At 40.1% G+C, this 27,679-nt stretch overlaps 2 protein-coding genes across 3 annotated transcripts in view; one reads left to right on the top strand and one right to left on the bottom strand.

The window, feature by feature from the left end:
- The first annotated feature begins 129 nt into the window (after positions 1-129).
- LOC145452587 (oncoprotein-induced transcript 3 protein-like) lies at positions 130-24,439 on the top strand. 2 transcript variants are annotated; one of them, XM_080330778.1, is made up of 10 exons: positions 130-266; positions 822-862; positions 927-1,055; positions 3,832-4,016; positions 4,194-4,448; positions 5,242-5,420; positions 9,286-9,415; positions 23,946-24,028; positions 24,098-24,249; positions 24,315-24,439. In XM_080330778.1, the coding sequence occupies exons 1-10, from the start codon at positions 166-168 to the stop codon at positions 24,410-24,412; spliced, it is 1,353 nt and encodes a 450-aa protein (XP_080186904.1). In that variant the 5' UTR covers positions 130-165; the 3' UTR covers positions 24,413-24,439. The 2 variants fall into 2 exon arrangements, with proteins under 2 accessions (XP_080186904.1, XP_080186905.1); XM_080330779.1 differs by lacking the exon at positions 24,315-24,439 and having other exon boundaries at positions 23,946-24,036; positions 24,115-24,227.
- A 428-nt stretch (positions 24,440-24,867) lies between these two features.
- The window catches only part of LOC145452579 (uncharacterized), a 260,305-nt gene continuing 257,493 nt past the window's right edge, over positions 24,868-27,679 (bottom strand). The window contains exon 16 of the mRNA XM_080330769.1: positions 24,868-24,895. Coding sequence (XP_080186895.1) covers position 24,895 — 1 coding nt within the window. The 3' untranslated portion in view covers positions 24,868-24,894. The remainder of the gene's footprint in view (positions 24,896-27,679) is intronic.

Raw genomic sequence — 27,679 nt, 5'->3', positions numbered from 1 at the left:
TATTTTGCACTGCCACAATCAATCCAACTTTCGGTATTAGTTATTTTAGCCGGATGCAACATAAAGTTGAATCATGCAGAAGCTGGCATTTTTTAAATCTTTTTCAGAATCATCCAATTCGTAGTTTTAGGTCCCGTTGGCGTGGAAATATCGGTCCCGATCTACATGAGCGCCACCTGGTCATACGCATCTAACATGACGTGGAATCCCGACCCCAGTCAGGCAGGGCAGCACATCATCTGTTATTATGCTCTGGACTCTCTCGGGTAAATTGGTCGGTTGGTTGGTTAGTTTCAAGTCTGTCGTCGATACACTGAATCACTGATATCGATGATGATGATGATTTTCAACTATTCTACAGTAATTATTATCAGATATAGACACTAATAGCAAAGCAATACCAATATGTTTCAACTGATTTGGAGGTATATGATAGCACGTTGTCCTATGCTATGACCCCCAATCAAACCAGATATCGTCAAAGTAGACAATTGACATCGTTGGTACTCGACTAGGGACAGACGTAACGTTGTAACTTTCTAGTCCAGTTGTTGTGATTTCCAAGTACGCAAAAATGGAAGTACGCTTGGCCTATAAAGCATATAAGTTTTGCCTATAAAACTATGAAGTAGACGTACAAGTAGCCTACAACCATGAGGACTTGAGTAAGTAGTGAAGGTAGGTAAATCCTACTTGAGTATTCCGACAAAGTAGACGTACTTCGTTACTGCCCTTATCTATACCAAACAGCATATAGTTTAATACTGTTCTTTCATCGAACAACACTGAGTTTAATTGTTATTATCTTGTTCGAATTTTAGAAAATCGGGCAACCAAGTTTGTTTCACGGTGAAGGTGGCGAGTGAGTTTAGTATTGTGTATCTTCCGCTTCCCGACCTAACACTATCATGCTCGGGTTGTTTAAGGTATTTCGAGTCTGTGTGAAATTGACAACGGAGGGTGCAATGACATTTGCTTACCACAAGGTGGAGCGCGGACATGCGACTGCTCACTTGGATGTTATGATCTTATGGAAAACATGAGAACATGTGTTCGTAAGTATAGGGCTGGACACAATAATTCGAATATTCCAGTCAGAATAAATTCGAGACGAATCGTGTGAAACAATTTCTTCTAGAAACAAAATAATTCGCCCCATTTCACCAAGAGTTATATTAATCAAGGAGAATCGTATCTTCGTTACTTTCTTGCCACCGTAAAAGCCTTGAAACAATGACTGATGGTATCAGAGTATCCGACGTATAGGCCTACAGCAGTGTTGGAATCAAGTCACACATTTTGGCTCGAGAAAATTCAAGTCACTCTATCTTTGAAGATGACTCGAGTCAAGTCAAGTCACGAGTCAAGCCACAAAGCCATGTCGAGTTTTTGAAGTTCAGGGAATTATTCGAGCCATTGCATTTTTCAATATGATTTAAGTACAGACTGATTCACTATATTAATTATAAAGCGAGTGACGAATATTGTGTTAATCGCACCTTCAATGGAACATTCTATTGCTCACTAGGCCGACAAGTAGATGATAGAATATGAAACCTCAAAAAGTCGAAAAAATGATATGATGCAATGCACAATCCACCTACACATCCATATTTTCAAGACGCCGAATCGAGTCAAGTGAAGAAAAATTTGCAAAGTGACTCGAGTCAAGTCAAGTCAGTAAATTTTGCACAGTGTCTCGAGTCAAATCAAGTAAATTTTGCAAAGTGTCTCGAATCCCGTCAAGTATATTTTGCAAAGTGACTCGAGAACTCAACTCAAGTCTGACTCGATTCACCTCAACACCGGCCTACGCTACCAAGAGACGCACTTTCATCGAGACGACATTGCAACAAAATGAAAATAGCATGGGAAAGCACAACAAAAAGTGAAAATCGAACACTGGTATACCGGACATTGCAATGAAGTGGATGTTGGATAGAGGACCGTAGCCTAAAGGCTACTTGAACGATCCGACATCCTCCTTCAGTTTATTACAGGGCTGGCCAACCTTTTCGACCAAAGGGCCACATTCGATTGATGAACTTTTGCGCGGGCCACTATTCGCGCGAAGCGCGAAAATTTTTTGAAGTTAATAGGTCAATAATATTGTCACTTGACTATATTGAGGGCCTGGTGTATATCGCTGGGCTAAGTTTGCGAGGACTGGGCTATTCGGCGCATTGACATATCGATATCGAAAGCTGTGACCAACATGCGTCAATCATTTCGTGCCTAGGTTTCACGGTGGACGGTCTTACTGCGAGCGCAAACGCAATTTAAGGTCGCTTATGTTGAACGACACTTTGTCTCGTAATCGCGAATATAGTTAGACTCAATCTGATACATTGGGTGTTCTTACATTTTCACAAAAGGGCAACAATATTAAAAACAAGAAATCGAGTGACAACATATTGCGCTAAGCTTGTAGAAAATTTTGACCTTTGATAAATCCATTGCAAATTATTCTGCTTTATTGTGGTGTACGAGGATGTACCAATATGTGAATGGCTGATCGATCTGTCAATGCGTCGGAACTGATATTTTAGTCATCACATCTCAAGTATTGCGACCAGACTAATCAAATTTTTGGTTGGCCTTGCAAGCTCAAAATCTGTGCAATCCATTTTTTATGATATTAGAAATTTCGGAAATTATCTCGCGGGCCACTCAAAACCTTCTCGCGGGCCACGGGTTGGCCAGGCCTGGTTTATTACATCCCACCGTGTCTTGCGTATCACATTGAACAGTACATTGTGTGTCTTGAACGGATAAATATAATAAAACCCATAATTATGCGATTACTTGACTGCTCGACATTGCCCATCCCCACTTATAGGCCTATTAAGTAGAGCAAATTGTCGGATTTTAGATTCCAAGCTTGCTCATAGTCAGTCAATTGGCCGTAACATACTGGATGATATTCATTGACAGACATATTAACGCAGAGTTCAATACCTGGGGTCCGTGAAACCTTTGGGGTACGCGGTATTGTTTTAATAGGACCATGCAAAGCCAACGTTGGAAGTAAAATTTGAAAAGGGCGACGTACTTATTTATAAGACCTGCCGGTATGTTCTTAGTTTGTCTCATTTTCAGTGTTCACCACAGGTCACAATATAGTTACACGTAGCCTACGATACAGCCACTAATATAATTGCATATAGGCGAAAGTAGTGTTGCATTTAAAACAAAAAGCAATTCAAAAGAAACATGTTTGAAACAAGGCCTTCGTTTAAAACATGTTTTATATTTTTTATTTTCATTTTTCAGACCATGACGTCACGAATATTCAATTGTAACGTCATAGTGGATTGACGATGACAATTGAAGATATAGTGTAAATATAGCTTCTACGACAAAATATCTGTACTATTGCTGTTGAACCGACTATTTCGAGGGTTCCAACCATCCCATTTTGATCTACATCGGCAATATCGGGTGGTAATTGCCCGTACGCTCATGTTTTCGGAAAGTATATACACAATTATGACATAATTTAAAAACTTGAAAAGAAAACAATTTTTTTTATAAATGCCTTTGTTTAAAACACCGTTTGTTTTAAATAAAACCATATGCGAATGTGATGACTTTTTGTAGTCATCACCAAGCTTTCTAGGCATCAGCTAAGAGTGCAAAGCAATAAGGCCGTGATTAGGACAAGATGAAAGTAATATTGATAACCTAATTTAGTCATAAGCACCCCTAAGCTCGTGGTTCGCGGGGTTCACGCAACCATGCACCCAAAAAAGTTTAAGGGTTTGCGGTAAGAAGGGTAAATAACCCCTGTGTTTACGAGTATCTGCATTGATAATCTACGATCGTTTGTAGCACCGACTGACATCACGTGTGATGGTTCCGAAATGCAAATATCTCTGCCTTCATGCGCTTCAAACAGAACTGTTGTGGTCGGAACGAACGAGGAATATTTTTCGCAAGCAAGCTGTCAGTCTACGCTCAACGGACCGAATCATGTTTTGCGCTTCACGAGACAGCAATGTGGCGTGACCGAGTGGGTATGACGATTGCATTAGCGGTTGTTAAGCTCAAGTTACTTTATTAAAAACTTCAAAAATTCAAAACAACACGAGCTTGCGATAAAATAAAAAATGACAAAGTCAATAGACAATGAGCCGTAAAATATGTCTATCTGGTGCTGTACTAAGTAGGCTTTACTCAGCATCTACGTTTAGTCGAATTCCTACCTGCTGCGCTACCACGCCCATATGTGGATTTGGCACGAAGAAGAACGAGCCTCCTCGATCATAACTCGTGGAGAATGGAAGCATTTCCCTGTCACGTGTTCGATGCTGACATCTAGCACAGTGAACGCGTCGTTCGTCCCTGAACTACCGCTGGATTCCGAGTTCTTTCCAAGTGACATTACGATTGACGGGATGGGCGAATATTTATTCTATTTTGAATTTTACTACTCGGGAAGCTTCTCGGTAAGACAGCGACAAAGATTTCTATGAAGGTTACATAAGACAGCGTACGGGCTTGCTCAAAACTAGTCACCAAAACAAGTTTTCCAATGTTGCCAAGCATAGGCCTATATTTCCTTCTGGAATAACTTCTTGACTGGTACAGAACTTCAATATACAATTGAACAGTACATTCATTATGAAATGAACCCCAATATTTTCGGCTGACACTCGTCAGGGGTAATCGTCAGCAACTAGTAGAGAATTGGAAAGAACACTGTATATCAACAATGGTATCACAAACTATGACGTCACCATCATGAAATTTCGTTAACGAGAGAGCGTTCAATGTACTATTGTTAGGTGGTACACGAACTCCTTTTGTTGACAGAGTTTTGGTTGGTGTATTTTGATAAAAATCGACAAACAAAAGGAGTCAACAAAAGGAGTTCGTGTACCACCTAAAAATAGTATATTGAACGCTCTCTCATTCACGAAATTTCATGCTGGTGACGTCATATTTTGTGATACGATTGTTGATATACAGTGTTCTTTCCAATTCTCTACTAGTTGCTGACGATTACCCCTGACGAGTGTCAGCCGAAAATATTCGGGCTCATTTCATTATGAATAGACTGTTCAATTCTGGAGTAACATGTTTTAACAATAAATCAACAATTTTATTTGTGAAAAGCCAGTCGCTAGGGGTACATATTACATTGTTATTGATTTCAAAAGTCTGGTGCTGCGTACGACCAATAGACACTTATGGACTTCGTTACATATACTGACAATTAACTGTTAATTCCTAATACAGACTGCAGTCGCTCCAGCGGATTATCCGCTGCAAGTTAGCGCGAATGATCGAATGTACTTTTCTCTTGGAGCCGTCGGCCGAGGACAATCTGGACTCGTTTTCTTCACTGAACAATGCACGGCCAGTTCTATTACCTCATCTGGAGCTGCGACATTGACGTACACGTTTATCGAAGACGGGTATGTGACCTGTACACAAGGCTATGGAGTCGGTAAATCCTACCACCGACTCCAACTCCGACTTCTGAGTCTTTAAACGTTCCGACTCCGGCTCTGACTCCGACTATTTTCTTAAGAGAATTCCGTCTCCGACTCCAACGCCCACTCCAACTATATTACCAATTTACTTCGAAAATTAGATGCCACAGTGACGTATAAATGACTAACATATAACCATTAAACATATGCAAACATATTGTGGCACAGCTAGAATTATTCACTATGCAATAAACTTGTCCGAGACATTTTGCAGCAAGAATCTCCCTCTCTCATGCAGGGAAGTCCACGGTCAAGCCACCATCGTCTTACTTACAACGTGCAGTCATAGTAGTCATAGTGACTATTAAAAATAACCTGCTAGCATAGTAGCTTTTAATCGGCGAAAAACATTCTAGTTTTTGAAACTTCACGTTAGTACAACGCCGTGCTGACTAAGAAGGGCTAGGCTCATGGTTACCGCAAAAGAAGTAATGTTTTACTAAAGTAGTACAAATACAACAAGAAAGACCATGATCATATACTTCATTTTATTTACAACTATGAGCTGAGCACGATACCCTACAACGCTTTCCAACGACTAATGAATCGATATTTGGGCTGGCCAGCAGTGGCGGCTCGTGACAATATCGGGTGGTGGGGCAAGGGATGCAAGCGATTTTTTTATCAAGATGACGTCACAATGGCGTTTACCAACGTAAACAAGTAACTTAATGATGGTACGGTAACATGAATTTCCCGGCAACAGTGATTTTAACGTATGTGCCACGAGAGGTCCGCCGGTGAGCTGTAACTTGAAGTGTGGTAACTGCGTAAACGGCGTACGGAACAAAGATTCAACACGGTTCATGTTCGCACTAGACCTGACTAATTATCTGCAGAAATAGAAATGACCATAACTCGAGAGATCGATACGCAATTGTTACCTCATAGATTGGGCCTGTCATATTGAATCCAAAACACCATTCTGAAGAACTAAGAATAGCAGCCTCGGAAATTCGGTCTCGGTACAGCATAGAAGATTTTGGCCTTGAAACTGGAGACTGTAACACGACACATACGGCTTTATTACTGTCTATAGGTCTGCTGCGAAATCGCCTTGGAAAAATATACTACCGAATAAATACGTGGATGAAAGCCATAAACTTAGTACACTGTTACATGACATCATCGAGAAGTGGCCTCATGGCCCTTTTCGGTATGGTGCACTGTTAAAATTAATGCGAACAGACCAACACCGAATTTTGCGTAAAATTTACTGAGGAATAGGCTGATCAAGTGATCAGCTGTTAATCGCCATCGAAAACGAAATAGCTATCGCGCTTGACAGGGGGTTGTAAGCAAATGGCTTGAAGGCCACAATATCACGGTGAAATTGACACTGGAGAATATAATATCAAAGTAAATATTTGAATGCAAACTGAGAATGATATCATCATCTTAGTTAACGTTACCGCACATACACCGGCTTTTGCGTGAAATCCGCAATGCGTTGTAGGCTAAAGTGTCAGATCGGACCACATCTCTGCTATACTCGACCTTGATAACGAAATTACTGCCCTTATCACTGAGTGTCAACCTTGAGATTTGACACAGCGTTCGATACTAAAATCAAGACATACCGTGCAAAAGCTTATGACGGATCTAGGTAAGGAGCATCGTTAAATCAATAGAGACCAATACCGGCTTTGCGTATAATCTGTTAGCGATAAATGACGAGTCAGATCTCACTCGAATTAGGAAACGAAATTACCACTAACACAGTTCAGTGACAAACTTAAAACTTGGCACAGCGTCCGATACTAACATTAAGACTAACCGTGCCAAATGTCATAACCGATCTCAGTATTGAACATCGTCAAAATCAATGGATACCAATACCGGCTTTTGAGTAAAATATGTTTGCGATACATGACGGATCAGCACACACTCAACTTCGGAAACGGAATTACTACCCTAAACTTTAAGTAGAAACCCTGAAACTTGGGGCAGTGTTAAATACCACTATCACGACATGACATACCAAGTTTCAAGAGTTTTCATGGTGTGAAACACCATCAAAATCGACCTATACCAGCAAAGGTCGACTAAACGCATATGACGGTAACCCAGTTCAGCTCTAGATACGATTGTTACATCACACCTTAGGGGCACGGAGCTATTGTGCCCCGGTTGCTCGGTAATTTTATGAATAGGAGAGAGTAAATCACCGTTTCTTTATTGTGCGCGGCTTTGAGAGAATAGACAGTGAAAGCTTGTTTTGAGCGCTACCGGGGCATGCCCCGGCTAGGCATTCGCAAAGCGAAAACACAGAAGAGAATTCGATTTTCGCAGAGACTTCGCTATATATGGGCATTTACAAGCGAAAGGACAAGAAGAATACGATTTTTGCTGTGATTTCGGTATATATAGATTGGTGTGCGTCTATAAATGGTGAAGAATTGTTATTGAACTGAATTTTAGGTGGGGCAATGCCCCAGTTGCCCTATAGGACGAGCCGCCACTGCTGGCCAGACATGTTACTAGCTGAAAGACTATCTCGTCCTAAAGATTGATCTTGTGGATACGCCCTCTAGGCCGTTTTCCAAGCGTCTCTGTCTTGGCAGTGTCTGGGCCATTGCACGTCGAGGCAATATATGCTTAATGCTCATAGATTCCAGCAGACTCTCAACCGATGGGATGCTGTCGCCATCGCCGTAGCCGTTTCAGCTAGTGTGGAATAGGGTTGTTGTGCACAAGCGAATTGCTTATTTTTAAGAACAACAATAATAATAATTTGAAACTGAAATCAATTTTATTAATTCAAAATGCTTTAATTCGCGTATTTCCAAATTCTCGAATCAGATCGCCGGCGGCGATTGCGGTGACTCATGGTATGGTAAAAAACAAGCCAAGCTTAGTGTGTAGACGCCATTCTCATGGTTATGGGAATGCCATATGATTCGATACAATGTGATTTTTGCTGTATTCATTTCCCATTCACAATGTCATTCAATTTCCAAGTACTTGCGAATTCATTAATTCTAATTCTAATCTAATTTGGAAAAAAAAACTATGTAGCGCTAATTCTAATTCACGATTTCATTCAATTGCCAAGTTCTTGCGAATCCATTAATTCTAATTCTAATCTAATTTGTAAATAACTGAGTAGCTCTAATTCTAATCTAATTCGGAAAAGCTGAAAATGTTCTAGTTGTCCAAGTCTGTCACAGAGAGGGCGTATTTGGTTTTAATTGATTACACGGCTTCGATTGCGGTGAATACCATTTTGTTCGCGCATCCCTACGCAGCGACAGTAGCAACGGGTACTTCAAAGACCATTCAAAATAAATTGATTGATTCGATATGTCACACATACTTTCAGCAATTGTTTTCCAAGATAGATGTCGGCAGAAACTACAGATATTACGTGTGTGTCGTAGCTCGTCATGATTTTTCGGGTCTCAAACTTCATTGCCGTTGACGAACAGATGGCTCTTGAAATTTATTCTGTATTAAAAACCGTAATACAATACAATCCTATTCGACGTAGTCGAACTGCTTGTCGAGACCTATGAGGGCGTAGCAGTTACAGCGAAACGCGACCTAGCTTGCATGCTTCTATTGAAGAAAATAACTCATAGGCTTATTCTTCATTGCTATACGCATTAGGTTAATCGCTCAGTAAAGAGAAAATGGTTAGATATATCTTCAGTCGCGATATTCTCTGCAAATCTTTCAAGGCTCGTCTCTTTTCCATTTTCTGTTTCTATTTTGTAGATATATTGTATGTACGTTATACAAGACGCCGTCATAGCATTTCAAACTAGTAATTAAATGTTCCTTTCAGCTGTTTTCTCGACCCCACTCTCATCCGACACAGCGCACCGTCAGACATGGAGGAGATGATCAGTATGCAAGCATTCGAGTTCGAAGCCAACTTACTCAATGACCGAGAAAATGCAGAGATTTTCATTGAGGTATACGGCACAAAGAATTGAAATTACTCTGTGTTAGCGAGCAGATTCGGTATTGCTTTCAAAATAGAAGCCTATCTGATGGGTGACAGAGCCTGCGTATTTGATTTCGACATTGCCTTACGTTCTCGCCAAGTTCGTGAACTCACATTATCGTGGACGTGATGGAAATAGTCAGCGTTCGTAAGTAGTATAGTAGATCGGTCGTGAGCGGCTATTGGCTCTTATGGGTGCGGCGGTGATTCGCCTGGAAACTCGTGGTGGTGACTCGCCTTTTCAGACCCCCCTCTCGGCGGTGATTCGCCATGTGTTCTTATGGGTGCGGTGGTGATTCGCCTTTTCGGGTATAGGCCGCGGTCGTGATTCGCCGTGAAAACTCGTGGTCGTGACTCGCCTTTTTTGCTATAGGCTGTGGTGGTGATTCGCCTGTCATGTATTCTTACGCGGTCTCTGGTGATTCACCATGTGTTCTTATGGGTGCGGTCGTGATTCGCCCTTTCGGGTATAGGCATCTCTCGCATATCGTATTGAAAACTCGGGGTCGTGACTCGCCTTTTTTGCTATAGGCGGTGGCGGTGATTCGCCTGTCGTGTATTCTTACGGGATCTGTGGTGATTCGCCATGTGTTCTTATGGATGCGGTCGTGATTCGCACTTTCAGGTATCTCTCGCGTGAGTAGTTATATAGATCGGTCGCGAACGGCTATTGTGGCTTATGGGCGGGGTGGTGACTCGTATTGAAAACCCGGGGTGGTGACTCGTACTTTCAGACCCCCCTTGTGGTGGTGAGTCGTAATGGGTTCTTATGGACGCGGTGGTGAGTCGTACTTTTGGGTATAGGCTGCGGCGGTGACTCGTATTGAAAACTCGTGGTCGTGATTCGTACTTTCGGGTATAGGCTGCGGCGGTGACTCGTATTGAAATACTCGTGTTGGTAAGTCGTAATTTCAGGTATAGACTGTGGCAGTGATTCACCTGTCGTGTATTCTTACGGGATCTGTGGTGACTCACCATGTGTTCTTATGGGCGTGGCGGTGATTCGTACTTTCAGGCATCTCTCGACCGGTGACCCTTTTCGGTATATGCATCACTCAACCGGTGTTGAATATGTATCAAGTAAATAGTCATGTGAATGAATCTTTGTTAATGTGTATATCGTGAAAACTCGTGGTCGTGACTCGCCTTTTTTACTATAGGTGGTGACGGTGATTCGCCTGTCGTGTATTCTTACGGGATCTGTGGTGACTCGCCATGTGTTCTTATGGGTGCGGTCGCATGCGGCTATTGTGTCTTATGGGTGCGGCCGTGAATCGCCCTTTCGGTATAGGCATCTCTCGCACGTCGTACTTTCGCATGTCGTGCTTTCGCGTATAGGTTGTGTTGGTGATTCGCCATGTGTTCTTATGGGCGTGGCGGTGATTCGTACTTTCGAGTATAGGCATCTCTCACGCGGTCTTGAATATGTACGAGTCACCAACAATAACCGCACAAACGGAAACGTGGCTTGCAAGAGGATTAAGCAGCGCGTGCGACCTATATGTCGAATGACCTGCGCGCTGAATTGTTTCCGTGCAGTCGTGTGCTACTATCGATTAGACCAGTCAGTGTGAAATAGTTTGCTAAATCTAGGAAGCAGTCGCATGGTGTTACTTTAGTAATTAGTTTACCACAGAGCCGGCGTAGCCGGTGATTCGAATACCGACAAATTTTCACTTATTTCTGACCCAACCCTAATCCTCTGTGAAGTTGACGCTTTTTCAAAAAGGTGTGAAATAATTGTAAAATCCTAATCCGAAACCGATTATTTCGACTTTGGCGTAGTGCGCATTGAAATAGGATTGACAAACATGACTAGCAACTTTCAACCCAGTCATATTTAGAGATTATACGCACATTGATTCGAAACAAGTAATGAAACATTACAACTCTATTCGCGACCTGTCTTTACGTTTGTCAAAGAGAGTTTCAGAAATATTATCACTATAACATCTCAACATTTTAACATCTTAACACCAACAAAAGAGTAAAATACAAAAACCTTGTCAAGTCAATCCGTTTGTAACTCACCGAACCAAAGCAAAAAGTGTCCATACGAAAAGTAGACAAGACTACGCAAGTAATCACTACAACCCACAAACATATCAAGTTCGGTTTTAGGCATATACCACCAACTCGTCTTTTTTGTTCAACTGTAAAAGTCATTACTATGCCGCAAGACCAAGAAATTACTATGCGGTATATTTTGTAAGACAAAAGTAATTACTTCTCGGTGTCGGCGACTTGAGATTAACATAATATATTTGAGTATACGACATTTGAAAGTATGACCATCGTAGTTTTTTACAATCGAACGCAGGTGTTATATCGAAAATTATCGTGATGTAAACATAAGGATTGTCACATCGATTTAACATATGAGATTTTGTAATGGTCTATCATGACTTGATTATTAAATTATTCGCGTTAATTAGACCCTGCGTTGTGGTAAATGTTATGACAGCAACCAACTTTCCAGTACCATTGTTATTAACATATTGAGTTGTAAACTATGTGTGTCTAAAATGTTCTCGATTGGAAAATTACTCAGCCTTGGTACAAACCACGCAGCGTATTGTGGATATCAGGAAATATTTTACAAATGTAATTGTCTCCACTAACCAAGACTAAAGATGAAACAACAATTTCCCTTGTTGAACAATAACCGGTACAATACTTTATCATCGTAATCGGCAGTGAGAATTGAAACACTTTCACACATTATCCGGTATCAAGATATCACGCTAGGTGAATTGACATACCGCCGTTTGATTAATACCTAATCCATTCGCACCATTTCACATACTTTGATCATTACAAAAGTAAATTGGAATATGTTTGCTAGATGCATTCAATTCAGTTAGAAATATATGGTACCCAACAATCGTAATATCAAGGAAGTACTTGCTACGCTGTAATTCACTTAACGTGTTTTGCATTGTTGTTCATTTGTAGTATTGATTGTTTTTGAACCCCCAAATAATAATTCCCGACATGAAACCAAACCGCTGAAAGTCGTTACCATAACAAAGAAACAATTTGTACGATGTTTGTCAAATGCATCCTATAGTTAGGTGTACTAGAGTTATTTGTGTAACACATACACCGACAATGCAGCCGAAAATTTTTCCGTTATCATTCGCTAAAGTAGATGTAATCATAGTCACTAAAAGACGGTACTTGCATGTGATTGAATCCCTAGCAACTCACTAAACCGAACTCCAAATAAATTTTACTCACTCGACGGATATGAAACAGCGTCGCTTAATCGATCTATATCGTTTTTCTAAATGCAAATCATATCCACCCAGCAGAAAACAATTTTCACTCGCTTGATAATGAAACCGAAGTCTCCATTTGATATTTTATTTTTGGTCAAATACTTTGCAATGAACACATTTGAGTGGTTGAGCTTTACATCATCAAGCTGTCATCTGTAAATCAAGATTACATCCAACTTGTAACTGTATCGTTTAACTACCGGGTTGCATCAGTTTGCTATTTTTGTCATTTAGCGACTGCTGAACATACCAAACGATACACATTCACTTACGAAATACTGTGTTGATCGTAACTTCCATCATCGTGATAATCGAAGTACATTTGTTTCGATTTCAAAACAACCGACTACTTTTCTATGACATGATAAATTTTTGAAAAGTTATGCTTAGAAGATTGGCGCATCTCGCGAAAAAATAATATACCACTCATATTGATACTGTTACTCCATTGACCGGTATTTTCAAACGAGTCGATTTTCAACCGAGCAAAATATATTACTTGAGTTGTCCCGCTTACTATATTTAAATGTAAACTCACCCGTCTTTCAGCAACAAAGACATGGATAAAAAGTACACAAGCAAACACAACAAGTTTTACTTTTGTTGGACACCAATTATTATTCCACGCATCTCATTTCATACTAAGTGTATATGAAAGATATTCATGGCACACGAAAATATTCGATATTCCATGCTACGAACATACGCAATGATTGGTGACGCTTTCACACTATTTCGATTTAGTGTAACAAAAACAACAACAACAATTTTCACTCTCTTGACTTATGAAAACAACAGACGAACCTTCATTCAATATTTTGTTTTTGTCAACTAGTTACTTTTTCATGAGACCCCCACAACTCTTACAGAAGTACGAAAGATATTTACATCACACAAAGTAATCAACTTTACTCGATATTCTCACATTACGAAACTAAAGAATGGTTGGTTTGACTCTACAAACTGTTTCGTTACCTCAAGAACTTTATTGTCTGAATGGTTGTTCATGTGTCTTAAGAACCAAATAGTTCAACACAGCACTACTACCAACAGAAACATCAGAGTTGTTTACACAAAAGTTTGTATGTGTACAGTATGCGAATATCATGTGTAAGTCCAGCACAATTGTGGTATCCATCCGGGTTTAGTTAACACAATTTACGACACCGAGGTCGCCTCATCTTTCGTAACACAACAAACCAACCAAGGTTTCAGGATATGTCCATGTCATAGCAATAAATCAGCTACTCCAACAACAGAGTACATATGTTTTCTAGTTACGGTGCTTACATCTTACACACAAATCAATCTACTTTGCTAACAAAAAGTGCTGAGTCATCAAGTGATTGCCCTAGCAACAAAACAGCTAAACGTACTATCATACAAAATGGCCGTTATAGTCACCAACGGTACATGGTACAAGTAACAAATCTCGAGAATCCAGTTATTGAAAAAACGTGAAAGTGTTTCTCCTGCGCCAAGTCGTTATGTTGACGAAAGCGTATATTGTAATATCATGATCGTTTGCATTCGTTGGTCACAAAATGTCACTACTCTAAATAATTATTTTTCACTCAAACACAAACGCATACTTGTCACCATTCGTTTTCATCAAGCACGAGTTCACGAAACCTACTACGACATGAATTGTTATTTTTATGTTGTGTAAATAGGTAATAATTCATTTTAGTAACACTATATCAACATCATCGAGTTGTGTGAATAGATTTACATGTGGTCTTGTGGTTTTAATCGAAGTACACAGCACGGTCTAATGAAGAGTCATCTCTATTGTACAGCAACTCGGTAATCGAAATGCATGCATTAAAATTTAAACAGCGATCTTGTTTCATCACACGAAAAATATGTTCACTATCGCGATACTCTGCACAAGACGTGTAAATCCTTTTCACGCTCGTAATAGTATCCCAACGGCTACCGGCGACAACGTTTAACAACACCAACGACACTAAACATACGATACCTACCCAAGTAAAATTTCCATTTTCACCTGGAGGTCAGCCGTTACCTGAGTAAAAATACCATTATTCTTTGGAGATTTATCGTTTAATCAGAGTAACAAAACATTTTCACTTGGGGGTCTATCGTTTCCAAGAGTAACAAACCCCCTTTCCTTTGGAAATCTATTTTTCCCTGGATAACAAACCTTTTTCACTTGCAAATATATTTTTCCCCCGGGTAACAAACCTTTTTCGCTTGGAAATATATTTTTTCCTTGAGCAACAGACCATTTTTACTTGGAAATATATTTTTTCCCTGAGCAACAAACCATTTTCACTTGGAAATATATTTTTTCCCTGAGCAACAAACCATTTTCACTCGGCGGGTCGTCGTTTACCTGAGTAAAAATATCATTTTCCTTTGGAGATCTGGCGTTTACCCATTGTAACAATACATTTTCACTTGGAAATCTGTCGTTTACCTGAGTACCAATACCGTTTTCACTTGGAAATCTATCTTTTCCTGGGTAACAATACCATTTTCGTTTTGAAAACTGACCACCACACCGGCCAATTTGATATTTTTTGTATATTGTTACAACAGACAGTGACAAAATATACACCAACAACAACTCCGATACATTTGTGTAAATGCATACTCACTTGTTCTGGTGCATCCCATCAAAATTGACGGTTAGCCACACACACACACACACAATAACAATGCGCTATTTCGATATGACTGCGATGTCCGGGTTCGTGCTTTAGATTTTCCAGAATCAATCCGTCTAAAGTTGTAATCCCCGACTTTGTTAACTGGTTGATACACGGATAACAATCTTCGGAAAATGTGGGAATGCATGCTACCCATCGTGCTAACGATTCCAGGTTACTTGTAAATAATTTTCTTGCTCACCCTATACAGATTATAGGTACAGGGATATGTAGCGGTAATCGGTTTGGTCAATACATATCGCCCCATTTATTATGGAATTACAAACCCAATACAGGTCAGTCCATAACCGGATCCGGATATTCAATGCAAAGCGATAATGCAGAACCAATGACCAAATGTAATTGAACATGTAGATTCACAACCCTTGATTTTTTTTTTCGTGAAAAATGACAATACATATCGAATATATTTTACGATTGTTCAACCCTACCAAGTATTCACGTAAATGTGGTTTATGACATTACATACAATGTGTCGGTGTACAAATGTTGGGTGTTTATGCACACATCGGTATGACCTATAGACAACATCATCATACCCTCCAGGACTTCGTTATTGCATCGCGAGTTCAATAAAATCAATTTTGTATATTCAATCGGCGGCATAGACGACGGAAGGCTTGAAGATCCAATGTAAAATTCAGACAAACAAACGGGTATATTTGTCCATCTTGGTTATTCACTCAACTATACCATTGGTGCTCTCGATACAGCGAACGGTACAGTATGCAACACATATCATTAGAGTGATATATCCACAGGTAAATATGGGGCCTGGCCACAATAATTGTACGATGCCGACAAATCGATGCACGCAAGGTGTGGTTGATAATAATTGTTTCATGTGTCAAAGAGACAGCACTCCCTCGTAAAGGTTAGCAGATCCCACAGAAACACACCTTGGATTACATTATCAAATCGATTTCAAACTTAAACCGAATCACTGGTGTTGAGAGTAGTGATATCCGATTTTTCGAATATTCATATCGACTTAGTGAACGATCGGTAACGACACTTATCATAAACATTATGAATATTAGTAATTCCAGTCGTGTCTATCTTGTGTTGTTACTAGTTGCTAAAACCATCGAGTGAATCAGTGAACGGATAGTAATCTGGGTTAAATCTCGATACAATTATTGTGGCCAGGCCCCATATTTGCCTGTGGATATATCACTCTAATGATATGTGTTGCATACTGTACCGTTCGCTGTATCGAGAGCACCAATGGTAGTTGAGTGAATAACCAAGATGGACAAATATACCCGTTTGTTTGTCTGAATTTTACATTGGATCTTCAAGCCTTCCGTCGTCTATGCCGCCGATTGAATATACAAAATTGATTTTATTGAACTCGCGATGCAATAACGAAGTCCTGGAGGGTATGATGATGTTGTCTATAGGTCATACCGATGTGTGCATAAACACCCAACATTTGTACACCGACACATTGTATGTAATGTCATAAACCACATTTACGTGAATACTTGGTAGGGTTGAACAATCGTAAAATATATTCGATATGTATTGTCATTTTTCACGAAAAAAAAATCAAGGGTTGTGAATCTACATGTTCAATTACATTTGGTCATTGGTTCTGCTTTATCGCTTTGCATTGAATATCCGGATCCGGTTATGGACTGACCTGTATTGGGTTTGTAATTCCATACTAAATGGGGCGATATGTATTGACCAAACCGATTACCGCTACATATCCCTGTACCTATAATCTGTATAGGGTGAGCAAGAAAATTATTTACAAGTAACCTGGAATCGTTAGCACGATGGGTAGCATGCATTCCCACATTTTCCGAAGATTGTTATCCGTGTATCAACCATTTAACAAAGTCGGGGGATTACAACTTTAGACGGATTGATTCTGGAAAATCTAAAGCACGAACCCGGACATCGCAGTCATATCGAAATAGCGCATTGTTATTGTGTGTGTGTGTGTGGCTAACCGTCAATTTTGATGGGATGCACCAGAACAAGTGAGTATGCATTTACACAAATGTATCGGAGTTGTTGTTGGTGTATATTTTGTCACTGTCTGTTGTAACAATATACAAAAAATATCAAATTGGCCGGTGTGGTGGTCAGTTTTCAAAACGAAAATGGTATTGTTACCCAGGAAAAGATAGATTTCCAAGTGAAAACGGTATTGGTACTCAGGTAAACGACAGATTTCCAAGTGAAAATGTATTGTTACAATGGGTAAACGCCAGATCTCCAAAGGAAAATGATATTTTTACTCAGGTAAACGACGACCCGCCGAGTGAAAATGGTTTGTTGCTCAGGGAAAAAATATATTTCCAAGTGAAAATGGTTTGTTGCTCAGGGAAAAAATATATTTCCAAGTAAAAATGGTCTGTTGCTCAAGGAAAAAATATATTTCCAAGCGAAAAAGGTTTGTTACCCGGGGGAAAAATATATTTGCAAGTGAAAAAGGTTTGTTATCCAGGGAAAAATAGATTTCCAAAGGAAAGGGGGTTTGTTACTCTTGGAAACGATAGACCCCCAAGTGAAAATGTTTTGTTACTCTGATTAAACGATAAATCTCCAAAGAATAATGGTATTTTTACTCAGGTAACGGCTGACCTCCAGGTGAAAATGGAAATTTTACTTGGGTAGGTATCGTATGTTTAGTGGCGTTGGTGTTGTTAAACGTTGTCGCCGGTAGCGGTTGGGATACTATTACGAGCGTGAAAAGGATTTACACGTCTTGTGCAGAGTATCGCGATAGTGAACATATTTTTCGTGTGATGAAACAAGATCGCTGTTTAAATTTTAATGCATGCATTTCGATTACCGAGTTGCTGTACAATAGAGATGACTCTACATTAGACCGTGCTGTGTACTTCGATTAAAACCACAAGACCACATGTAAATCTATTCACACAACTCGATGATGTTGATATAGTGTTACTAAAATGAATTATTACCTATTTACACAACATAAAAATAACAATTCATGTCGTAGTAAGTAGGTTTCGTGAACTCGTGCTTGATGAAAACGAATGGTGACAAGTATGCGTTTGTGTTTGAGTGAAAAATAATTATTTAGAGTAGTGACATTTTGTGACCAACGAATGCAAATCGATCATGATATTACAATATACGCTTTCGTCAACATAACGACTTGGCGCAGGAGAAACACTTTCACGTTTTTTCAATAACTGGATTCTCGAGATTTGTTACTTGTACCATGTACCGTTGGTGACTATAACGGCCATTTTGTATGATAGTACGTTTAGCTGTTTCGTTGCTAGGGCAATCACTTGATGACTCAGCACTTTTTGTTAGCAAAGTAGATTGATTTGTGTGTAAGATGTAAGCACCGTAACTAGAAAACATATGTACTCTGTTGTTGGAGTAGCTGATTTATTGCTATGACATGGACATATCCTGAAACCTTGGTTGGTTTGTTGTCTTGCGAAAGATGAGGCGACCTCGGTGTCGTAAATTGTGTTAACTAAACCCGGATGGATACTACAATTGTGCTGGACTTACACATGATATTCGCATACTGTACACATACAAACTTTTGTGTAAACAACTCTGATGTTTCTGTTGGTAGTAGTGCTGTGTTGAACTATTTGGTTCTTAAGACACATGAACAACCCTTCAGACAATAAAGTTCTTGAGGTAACGAAACAGTTTGTAGAGTCAAACCAACCATTCTTTAGTTTCGTAATGTGAGAATATCGAGTAAAGTTGATTACTTTGTGTGATGTAAATATCTTTCGTACTTCTGTAAGAGTTGTGGGGGTCTCATGAAAAAGTAACTAGTTGACAAAAACAAAATATTGAATGAAGGTTCGTCTGTTGTTTTCATAAGTCAAGAGAGTGAAAATTGTTGTTGTTGTTTTTGTTACACTAAATCGAAATAGTGTGAAAGCGTCACCAATCATTGCGTATGTTCGTAGCATGGAATATCGAATATTTTCGTGTGCCATTAATATCTTTCATATACACTTAGTATGAAATGAGATGCGTGGAATAATAATTGGTGTCCAACAAAAGTAAAACTTGTTGTGTTTGCTTGTGTACTTTTTATCCATGTCTTTGTTGCTGAAAGACGGGTGAGTTTACATTTAAATATAGTAAGCGGGACAACTCAAGTAATATATTTTGCTCGGTTGAAAATCGACTCGTTTGAAAATACCGGTCAATGGAGTAACAGTATCAATATGAGTGGTATATTATTTTTTCGCGAGATGCGCCAATCTTCTAAGCATAACTTTTCAAAAATTTATCATGTCATAGAAAAGTAGTCGGTTGTTTTGAACTCGAAACAAATGTACTTCGATTATCACGATGATGGAAGTTACGATCAACACAGTATTTCGTAAGTGAATGTGTATCGTTTGGTATGTTCAGCAGTCGCTAAATGACAAAAATAGCAAACTGATGCAACCCGGTAGTTAAACGATACAGTTACAAGTTGGATGTAATCTTGATTTACAGATGACAGCTTGATGATGTAAAGCTCAACCACTCAAATGTGTTCATTGCAAAGTATTTGACCAAAAATATAATATCAAATGGAGACTTCGGTTTCATTATCAAGCGAGTGAAAATTGTTTTCTGCTGGGTGGATATGATTTGCATTTAGAAAAACGATATAGATCGATTAAGCGACGCTGTTTCATATCCGTCGAGTGAGTAAAATTTATTTGGAGTTCGGTTTAGTGAGTTGCTAGGGATTCAATCACATGCAAGTACCGTCTTTTAGTGACTATGATTACATCTACTTTAGCGAATGATAACGGAAAAATTTTCGGCTGCATTGTCGGTGTATGTGTTACACAAATAATTCTAGTACACCTAACTATAGGATGCATTTGACAAACATCGTACAAATTGTTTCTTTGTTATGGTAACGACTTTCAGCGGTTTGGTTTCGTGTCGGGAATTATTATTTGGGGGTTCAAAAACAATCAATACTACAAATGAACAACAATGCAAAACACGTTAAGTGAATTACAGCGAAGCAAGTACTTCCTTGATATTACGATTGTTGTGTACCATATATTTCTAACTGAATTGAATGCATCTAGCAAACATATTCCAATTTACTTTTGTAATGATCAAAGTATGTGAAATGGTGCGAATGGATTAGGTATTAATCAAACGGCGGTATGTCAATTCACCTAGCGTGATATCTTGACACCGGATAATGTGTGAAAGTGTTTCAATTCTCACTGCTGATTACGATGATAAAGTATTGTACCGGTTATTGTTCAACAAAGGAAATTGTTGTTTCATCTTTAGTCTTGGTTAGTGGAGACAATTACATTTGTAAAATATTTCCTGATATCCACAATACGCTGCGTGGTTTGTACCAAGGCTGAATAATTTTCCAATCGAGAACATTTTAGACACACATAGTTTACAACTCAATATGTTAATAACAATGGTACTGAAAAGTTTGTTGCTGTCATAACATTTACCACAACGCAGGGTCTAATTAACGCGAATAATTTAATAATCAAGTCATGATAGACCATTACAAAATCTCATATGTTAAATCGATGTGACAATCCTTATGTTTACATCACGATAATTTTCGATATAACACCTGCGTTCGATTGTAAAAAACTACGATGGTCATACTTTCAAATGTCGTATACTCAAATATATTATGTTAATCTCAAGTCGCCGACACCGAGAAGTAATTACTTTTGTCTTACAAAATATACCGCATAGTAATTTCTTGGTCTTGCGGCATAGTAATGACTTTTACAGTTGAACAAAAAAGACGAGTTGGTGGTATATGCCTAAAACCGAACTTGATATGTTTGTGGGTTGTAGTGATTACTTGCGTAGTCTTGTCTACTTTTCGTATGGACACTTTTTGCTTTGGTTCGGTGAGTTACAAACGGATTGACTTGACAAGGTTTTTGTATTTTACTCTTTTGTTGGTGTTAAGATGTTAAAATGTTGAGATGTTATAGTGATAATATTTCTGAAACTCTCTTTGACAAACGTAAAGACAGGTCGCGAATAGAGTTGTAATGTTTCATTACTTGTTTCGAATCAATGTGCGTATAATCTCTAAATATGACTGGGTTGAAAGTTGCTAGTCATGTTTGTCAATCCTATTTCAATGCGCACTACGCCAAAGTCGAAATAATCGGTTTCGGATTAGGATTTTACAATTATTTCACACCTTTTTGAAAAAGCGTCAACTTCACAGAGGATTAGGGTTGGGTCAGAAATAAGTGAAAATTTGTCGGTATTCGAATCACCGGCTACGCCGGCTCTGTGGTAAACTAATTACTAAAGTAACATCATGCGACTGCTTCCTAGATTTAGCAAACTATTTCACACTGACTGGTCTAATCGATAGTAGCACACGACTGCACGGAAACAATTCAGCGCGCAGGTCATTCGACATATAGGTCGCACGCGCTGCTTAATCCTCTTGCAAGCCACGTTTCCGTTTGTGCGGTTATTGTTGGTGACTCGTACATATTCAACACCGCGTGAGAGATGCCTATACTCGAAAGTACGAATCACCGCCACGCCCATAAGAACACATGGCGAATCACCAACACAACCTATACGCGAAAGCACGACATGCGAAAGTACGACGTGCGAGAGATGCCTATACCGAAAGGGCGATTCACGGCCGCACCCATAAGACACAATAGCCGCATGCGACCGCACCCATAAGAACACATGGCGAGTCACCACAGATCCCGTAAGAATACACGACAGGCGAATCACCGTCACCACCTATAGTAAAAAAGGCGAGTCACGACCACGAGTTTTCACGATATACACATTAACAAAGATTCATTCACATGACTATTTACTTGATACATATTCAACACCGGTTGAGTGATGCATATACCGAAAAGGGTCACCGGTCGAGAGATGCCTGAAAGTACGAATCACCGCCACGCCCATAAGAACACATGGTGAGTCACCACAGATCCCGTAAGAATACACGACAGGTGAATCACTGCCACAGTCTATACCTGAAATTACGACTTACCAACACGAGTATTTCAATACGAGTCACCGCCGCAGCCTATACCCGAAAGTACGAATCACGACCACGAGTTTTCAATACGAGTCACCGCCGCAGCCTATACCCAAAAGTACGACTCACCACCGCGTCCATAAGAACCCATTACGACTCACCACCACAAGGGGGGTCTGAAAGTACGAGTCACCACCCCGGGTTTTCAATACGAGTCACCACCCCGCCCATAAGCCACAATAGCCGTTCGCGACCGATCTATATAACTACTCACGCGAGAGATACCTGAAAGTGCGAATCACGACCGCATCCATAAGAACACATGGCGAATCACCACAGATCCCGTAAGAATACACGACAGGCGAATCACCGCCACCGCCTATAGCAAAAAAGGCGAGTCACGACCCCGAGTTTTCAATACGATATGCGAGAGATGCCTATACCCGAAAGGGCGAATCACGACCGCACCCATAAGAACACATGATGAATCACCAGAGACCGCGTAAGAATACATGACAGGCGAATCACCACCACAGCCTATAGCAAAAAAGGCGAGTCACGACCACGAGTTTTCACGGCGAATCACGACCGCGGCCTATACCCGAAAAGGCGAATCACCACCGCACCCATAAGAACACATGGCGAATCACCGCCGAGAGGGGGGTCTGAAAAGGCGAGTCACCACCACGAGTTTCCAGGCGAATCACCGCCGCACCCACATAAGAGCCAATAGCCGCTCACGACCGATCTACTATACTACTTTCATACGCAATAGAAGCACCATTATTTGGAATTACACGGTGTCTCCGGACGACTAACGTAAAATCACTAGTGATGCTGCAATAAGTGCCATTTTCGAAAATATAATCCGGTACCGTGATAAGGGTGTTATTTTTATCCAATTGTGATCACAATTCCTCTCACGAAAGCGATGTAAATTTGTCCCAAAACTATAATGCCACATTACAAAATCCAAAGTGTGTAGAGTTGGTATAGATTTGCAGTCGAGTCGAATTAAGTATATTAAAAAACATATTCACTTCCGCAGATAGCACACGTAGGCAAAACCTACTTGAAGGATTGTATACTACTTTCACATCTGCTTGACAGTTCTCAATTTTCAAGCAAAACTAAGCCACGAATACATCCTTTTTCCCTTACTTGGAAATCGTTATTGCAACTTGTTCTTGTGTAGAAATTTACGGCATTACTTCTTCTACGACTTGAGCACCAAGCCCCCCCATTTCAGCCATCTCTTTTGGTACTTTTGCTTTCATATGCATTCTAATGGGTGAAAACGAGTGAAATATACCAGCTGCGTTGGAGTTATATCTTCATACCTATAAGGATAGGTTGCTTCAACTCGTTTTCACTGATTAAAATGGGTGTGGAATAAACAAGTGTCAACGGAAAGTTCTGATAGCCTGATTTAGATATATGGTAGAGATCTCGTGAACACACCTTGCACACATGCACTTAGAGTGCACGATATGGCAACCGCCATATAAGTGGAATTCGACTCCGTTTTAGTGCCAAGTCATGATTTGCGACGCCTCCAATAACAGCACTAGGTGTTTCCAAGGATGCCAACAACCTGTCAGGCGCAAAAGAAGGTAAGGGACTAGGATATTGAAATATTCGCGGTGCAGATAACCATTATGCTTACCCCGGCAACGTTCTAGATCAACGCAAGACGGACCGAAATTGCATAGGCACGTCCGAGACGTTGATGACGAGGAGAGCGAGGATGAAAGCACGCAAGTCACAAAATCAGAGTCCCCGCGGCAAAAGACCAGTGCGAAGTTCAATCTTGTCAAATCCTCGGCAACTGTTGGTAAGCTAAAAATTCACTAAATTTGTTTGCCTTTGACGCCTCTCATTCAAAATTTCGCAAAACAGGTTCAGGATCGTCGCGCGATAGCTACTGCGTTTGGTTTCTATTCGGAATCGCACAAATTGGTGTAGTCATTCGTCGGCTATTGCTTGCAGCGGCCTAAAGTAGCCTGCCCCGAATTATTTTCCACTGCACTTGATATTACGCATAGTGAGCATCATTTACCTAAAAAAATTAGCTTGTACGTATATATCTGGTAATGACATACCAATGCTAGTACACCTTACACCTTTAGCTCTAATCTATAGTATATTATATTTGCAATCCGCTAAGTAATATATTCCATTCTATTGCCCTTCGTGTCATAGTACCTTGTACAAAACTATAGTAGTCAGCTGATTCGGTAAGTGCACTTTTTGCCTCCCGGAGTTTGGTGTCAATGTCATCGACTTCTTCCATATGGTGAACAGAATGACACTAGAACACCACTGTCGGATAGTTATAATTAGCCCTATAAAAATACTCGACATTTGCTGTCTTGACGGATTATTTAATAGATGTATTTCTTACTAAAATCTCAACGATTGTTGGAGATGTGAATAATACAGGCATTTCTCCAAAATACAGTTTTAATCGATCGACAGTCGTCCAATTGTAATATGATTCTTCTTGGCTTGCCAACAGTCGACTTGTTCCAGAAGACAGAAGATGATACGCCACAAAAAATCCCTGTGGCATCGCCAACCCAATCACAATGAGTACCCAGTAGAAAATACTGTAATCGACAGTTGCCGATGCAGAGTGGTCGCCATTCAGCAATGCAGTTCCTCACTAATTTGAGCTTGTGGCAGATATCAAGAAGGATATAATTCCACATGCCGGATTGCAAGTATTCGAAAAGCTTGGAACCATGTTACTATAGTTGATAATGTAGGGTTACCATATTTCAGCAACCCAAATTCCGGACACTCTTTGGCGCCCACTAGTGGTTTTCAAAAGGAGTTATGACGTCACACTAGCAAAGCCTTGCTCATAGACCAGAGGTGGTCACGATCCGGTTCAGGGGTATGTGGCTGTGTGGTGTGTAACTGGGACCGAAAGCACATGTTTTCAGCCCCCGCCCGCCCAAATAAACAATGATTTTGAGCCCGCACTATCGGGTAATCGATGCAATTTCTGGGGGTGCTTGCTATATGAATCTAGTTTCTACATGCATCTGGTCGTTAAATTATTTGAATGAATTCTGTCAATAATATTGGTCGTTCCACATTACTATATAGATACTACTCTCTGCTCACATGATCAGAGCTAGCGGTAGAGCTGGCGGAGGATGATGAGTTCGAAAATACAGGGAGCTTAATTGCACATCGTTAAGTTATGTTCATGTCCTAACGATAAAATTGTTTATCAGCCCTATGCCGGTGAGCACCACGGAGCTTTGTAAACTCCCCACATCCAGTGGTTTCCAACCTTTTATGGTCGCGACTACATCTCCAATTTGAAATTGTTCCGTGGCCTAGATCAAAATTTGGCGAACTGATTACTAAAAGAAGTCAGCACCTTTGCCAGACTCACTCGCGGGCTATTTTGGAAGTTGATTAGGTTCAACATATTCGCAAACCCCAGATTAAGGGCAAATGACCCCCCCCTCGTTTGAAACCACTATCTTTGAATAAAGTATTTTAAACGGCCTTAACGATCTCTAGGAATATACCATTCTCCTATAATTGCGATTACAATTAGGCTTATGAAGGTTGTTTTTATTTATATTTTATTGCAGTTTTGGCAAGGGTGGTAGTCTCCACATTAAAATAATTAAATGTGATGATAAATCGCGCGCAGCGCGAAGAAAAATATCATGCATCAGCATAAATATTCCCAAAAAATATTGCTTTCATGATGATTCACGAAAAAATTATGAGCTTACGTCAAGTCTTCAAAATTCCGGACATTTGGCATATTTTAGAAATTCCTCCTGGACGCTAGTTTGAACAGTGAAATACAGGACATGTCCGGGAATTTCCGGACGTATGGCAGCCCTATGATAATGAAGCCTCAAGCGGTCGAGAAGTGAAGTTTCGGCCAACAAGCCGCTGGGGAAGCACAGGGCTAAAATGGTCGGCGGCGACAAGACCTTAACCAAAAACCACAGTCGATGGTCTGCCAAAACTTTTGATATTGAGAAGCTTGGTTGTCAAAATGGGTCGGCATTCGGCACCGAAGAGTCCCGTCTTCGCATTCTGAGTAGACAGTAGTACAAATGCGACGCGCAGAGGAAATAATTCTCCCCAAATTGATGTCACATGCGTCAGACATGTTTCGTGGAGCTGTGTTGCGTACACTTGTTGTCTGTGCGTACTCTATATGTCATACATGCCAGCATACCAATATAATATTTGAAATGCATTCTTTTTGATGATTGAGGATTGGGTCGGGAGGTTCCCCTAACACTCAGGTTTTGGTCGCGCTCTGCTTTAAGGTTATTGAACTGCTATGAAATTTCACGTTAGATGGAGCTGAAGAGCTGAACACACAATATCCCAACTTTCTTTATTTTGTAATTTAGTTGCGAGACAGAAAATGAGAAATTGGAGATTGAAATAAAAAAAGCAGAACACAAATTGGAACAGCGTAACGTAAGTAGGGCTGAGCGAATCGAGTACCTGAGTGCTTCGATTCTGAATCGAGAATGACGCTTCGAGTCGAGTCGAGTATCTTTCATTATGACGTCAAATAAATACCTCTCATGCTACCTTAAAAATATAATGACCGTTGTTCACCACAAATGTATTTTTTAGCATTGTAATACATGTTTCTACGCTATGGTACGATAAATCAGGTTGCATGGCCACCACAGAGGTAAATACTTTCGAAACTGTAATTTTAGTTGATAAACCAACTCTTAGTAGTATAGAACGTATAATTTCAGCTCTCGAAAATATCGAACTCGACTCTATTTGAATCGATATCTAACTCGTCTGGAATCATTAGAGGTAATACACGATTCAGATCCGAGTATATACTCGAATCATTGTATCCAGCCCTACGCGGAAGATAGCGACCTCTAATGTCCCTATAGGGTATACTCTCTTTGATAGTCTTGGAGCTTATTTTCCCGGCCATCAGACAGAAGCCTCAACACAAACATGTGGATTTTGCACACCTCTGACGAACTGGAACTGTCGAGAACTTTACGTCATACTATTGAAAACGATGCTGCCAGCAAGCATTTTCACTTGCCGAAATATTTTGGATAGGAGTGTAGGATGGTTCTGAAATACCTGACCATCCGAGCGCCAGGAGTTCTTGCACAAAATCCAACACCAATTAGGCCTAAAAGGGTATTAGCAAACTATAGTTGAAATTGGATAGTATATATGCTTATTGAAATGAAGCCGAATATTTCTAGTTGACACTCGTCAGGGGTAAT

Source organism: Botryllus schlosseri, chromosome 12 (genome assembly GCF_051294905.1).
Source record: "Botryllus schlosseri isolate E-star chromosome 12, Bs_hap1, whole genome shotgun sequence".
Classification (NCBI taxonomy): domain Eukaryota; kingdom Metazoa; phylum Chordata; class Ascidiacea; order Stolidobranchia; family Styelidae; genus Botryllus; species Botryllus schlosseri.
The sequence above is the reverse complement of the archived record's forward strand: the minus strand, read 5'-3'. Positions and strand labels throughout refer to the sequence as shown.